The 3,403-nt window shown below is 36.6% G+C and overlaps 1 protein-coding gene across 1 annotated transcript in view; it reads right to left on the minus strand.

Annotated features, from left to right (window-relative positions):
• LOC109826028 (protein phosphatase 1 regulatory subunit pprA) overlaps positions 1 to 3,403 on the minus strand; it is a 5,659-nt gene extending 2,256 nt beyond the window's left edge. Inside the window, exons 1-2 of the mRNA XM_020392984.1 lie at positions 2,979 to 3,403; positions 47 to 277 (exon numbers count right to left, since the gene is read on the minus strand). Coding sequence (XP_020248573.1) covers positions 47 to 277; positions 2,979 to 3,263 — 516 coding nt within the window. The 5' untranslated portion in view covers positions 3,264 to 3,403. The remainder of the gene's footprint in view (positions 1 to 46; positions 278 to 2,978) is intronic.

Raw genomic sequence — 3,403 nt, forward strand, 5'->3', positions numbered from 1 at the left:
CAGATAACTGAATCAACTGGAAAATTGCCTCACATCAGTGCCTCACCCGTAGTCTATTGGAACCAAGTTCAAGTATCTGCAATGATTGCAAGTGTTCAAGTTCTTCTATCTTTGTCACTTCGTTTTTTGAAACATAAAGCTCCTTGAGCGTGGTTGAAACCTTGGACAAACCACTCAATGAAGGTATCTCGTTGAAAGACACATCAAACACCAAAAGGCTCTTGAAAATGCTAACATCAGGAATTTTAGTCAGCTTGTTGTCCCTGAGTACTAGCTCCTGCAGAAGATAACTCTCATTAGAAGCATCCACAGAACAACACAACAAAAAACAAAAAATAAAACAGAAAACCAAAAATAGATGAAAATATATGCTAAATTTCATGAAATATTTGATTAACAAAATAGCCAAAATTCAGGAACAGTGGCCATGAATACAACATATAAACTGCATATTTTCCTTCTTGATTGTCCAATTTATCCATAGTTACTAAATTCTCTGAAATTTAGTGATAGTAGAATTTTACATGATTATTCCTTGGTTGTTTGACTTTAGTGAGTGACGTAAAAGGTAGATTTCTCTAGATGCCAACTTCTCTACTCAAATTCATGGTTGTTTCACTTAATAAGTGAGTGAGGTAAAAGATAGATTTTTTGAACATGCCAACTGCTCTAATAAATTAATTTTTGGGGGTTTTTTCCAGAGAAAGAAGAGGGGAGGGGGGTGTTTAAGCCCACAATACCAACTTAAGAAGATTACCAACTGATTGATAGTTAGTCTTCAAAATAGAACTATCTTATGGTGCCTTTTGCATAGTTGCGTGATTGCTTGGACCCCCTCTCGAATTGTCAAACAGTTCATGCGAAACCGATTCCCAGTACATTTACGAACCGATCCCCTCCGATACACGAATTGATTCCCCAAAATTAGTGTACCGCTTACTAAGTATGAGGGGACCAAAGTTGATTTTCTGGTATGTTTTCATGCACATGCGCTTGGATTTTTTTTATATGTTTCGATAATATTATTGAAAGTATTCTTTAACTCATGTTGCTAAGAAGATTTTGTCTCGACCTAATAGTAGCTCTTCGGCTGAGAGAAATGGGAGTACTTATTCCTACATACACAGTGTGAAAATGAATAGATTGAATAGTGGAAGGGCGGATAAGTTAGTATTCATCCATTAAAACATTCGCTTCCTGTCACGATTTTGTGAGAATTACAAAGTTGATTTATATAAAGGATGAGATATGGATCACATTAATGATAACTTGGAGGACTCTTCAAGTAAGTTGAAGAAGCTTAGATGGAATTGTTTGGACTCGGTATTAGCAGAAGATGCACTTAATGTTAAGGGGAAGAAAGTTGCAAAATAGGAAAAAAAATTATTAAGAGGCTGTTTAATATTTAATATTTTAAGTTTTATATATTCAAAAACTATAAAAATGAAGTATTGAAGTATTTTGTATGAAAAAATATTGAAATGCATAATTAGTTTTCTAGTTTCTAATTTTCTACTATACACTTTGAAAATGGATAAGCATACCCAAAAAAGTTACATTGTATCCTATATCGAACTTTTGTATCGAAGCAAGCTACCCGTCGAATCCAAAATTTCAAAGTCTTGAATTGCGTACCCGAATTCGTACGACAACACCCTGCGTACCGTATACCACGTAACTATGGCCTTCTGTTCCATAAAAGGCCTCAAAATTGAACTATCCTATGGTGCCTTTTGTTCCATAGAAGGTCTCATATCCAGATGGTAAAAGACACAGGTGGTGGTGATGATGATGGAACCTCGTACTCCACAGCTGGCCAGTTTGATGGATGTATTCATTCTCATTGAAAAGAAAAGGACTGAAACATCGGCAGTTACAATTTTGCACATTCTCAGATTCTGACCTCCAAAGTCTACCTTGCTACACTTTGGTCCTCTGTACTGGTGGAATTATTAACTCAACTTGCAATCTAACAAAAATCCGAGAGTCAATATGTTCTGGTCAGGCTTAATTGGGTTCATAAAATAAATAGGTCGGCACAACTGGCCCATTTGGTAAATAGATTGGGTTCAAGATTGACCCTTTGGCTCCTAACTCAAAGCGAACTGTGAAGCAATGTAACTAACTCATGGTAGCTACCATGTGCATCAATGGTTGACCTGTTCTAGTTTAAATCCTATTATATAACAAATATTTTTTTGTTAATTTATTCAAATAAAAATAATGGTTTTAAGTGAGACCTTTGGTTTTCATTTCTACTAAATAATACAATGAAACTTAACCACAAGCATGCTTTGGACAAATGGTCTAGACTCTATAGTTGTACAATCATCTAAAAGAACTGCATAAGAATAAGGAATATAAGATTATGCAGTTAATAAGTGTAACATGCTCCCATAAACGTATCATAAGAGACTCTTTAGCACGGCAAATCCCAGGATCTAGCCATAACATGAGAACAACACCCCTTACAAAATTTATTGTACTTCTAGTGAGTTCGCTTCTAGTTTTGGAATTTACACTTCAGTTTGTATATGGTATTTTATAAATGAATTTTCTATTAAGATTAAGTTTAGGGACGGAGATGAACAAGAACTAAAACACACGACTAAGAAGGAAAAAGGATCAATTCTCACTTTTAGAAAATCGATACCCACAAATGACAAACATGCAGTAAGCATATCTGACTCCTAATTAACATGAAAAGGAGAACTTTTTTTTTAAATAATGTGCCTCAACATCGTGCGGTATTATCGCATAGATTTGGCCCCAGCAATGACAGCTTGATCGAAATAAGTCCGATTGTAAATAAGCTTGATCTAATGCCAAGATAATTTGAAATTATAACAAATTATTCCCCCCATAAAAGCACATTAGCGTTATCCACATAACCCGCAAATGATCAAAACACCCCAAACATAAATTAAAACGCATCAAGTTTTTAACCAAAAGAAAAAAAAATGCAAACAAAAACGTACTTGCAATCCTGAAATCTCATTCCAGTTGGAGATCGCCTCAACCCCCTGATCATCAAAGAGATTCTGACGCAGAGAGAGCTTCTTGAGGTGCGAGAGGAGGCCGATCCTTGGATCAAGCTTCGAGAGCCTATTAGCCGTCAGATCCAATTCGATGAGGCTCTCGGGGAGCTCGATGTCGCCGAGATCGTGGAGCTGGAAGCTGGTGAGATCGAGGCAGCGGCCTGATTGATCGTCGTCGGCCATGGCGGTGTCTCGGTCGAGGTCTCTGTTGGACTGCTCTTCCATTGATTTGGAAACCCTAGGAGAGAGATAAATGGAGAGAATGATTTCGTCTCTTTTTTTTTACCCCCTTTTATTTTCTTTTATTATTTTTTTTTTCACTTTCTTTCCGGAAGCTCCTGTTATGGACTACGAACTTTTCGGCG

The sequence above is a fragment of the Asparagus officinalis genome, chromosome 1 (genome assembly GCF_001876935.1).
Source record: "Asparagus officinalis chromosome 1, Aspof.V1, whole genome shotgun sequence".
Taxonomy (NCBI): Eukaryota; Viridiplantae; Streptophyta; class Magnoliopsida; order Asparagales; family Asparagaceae; genus Asparagus; species Asparagus officinalis.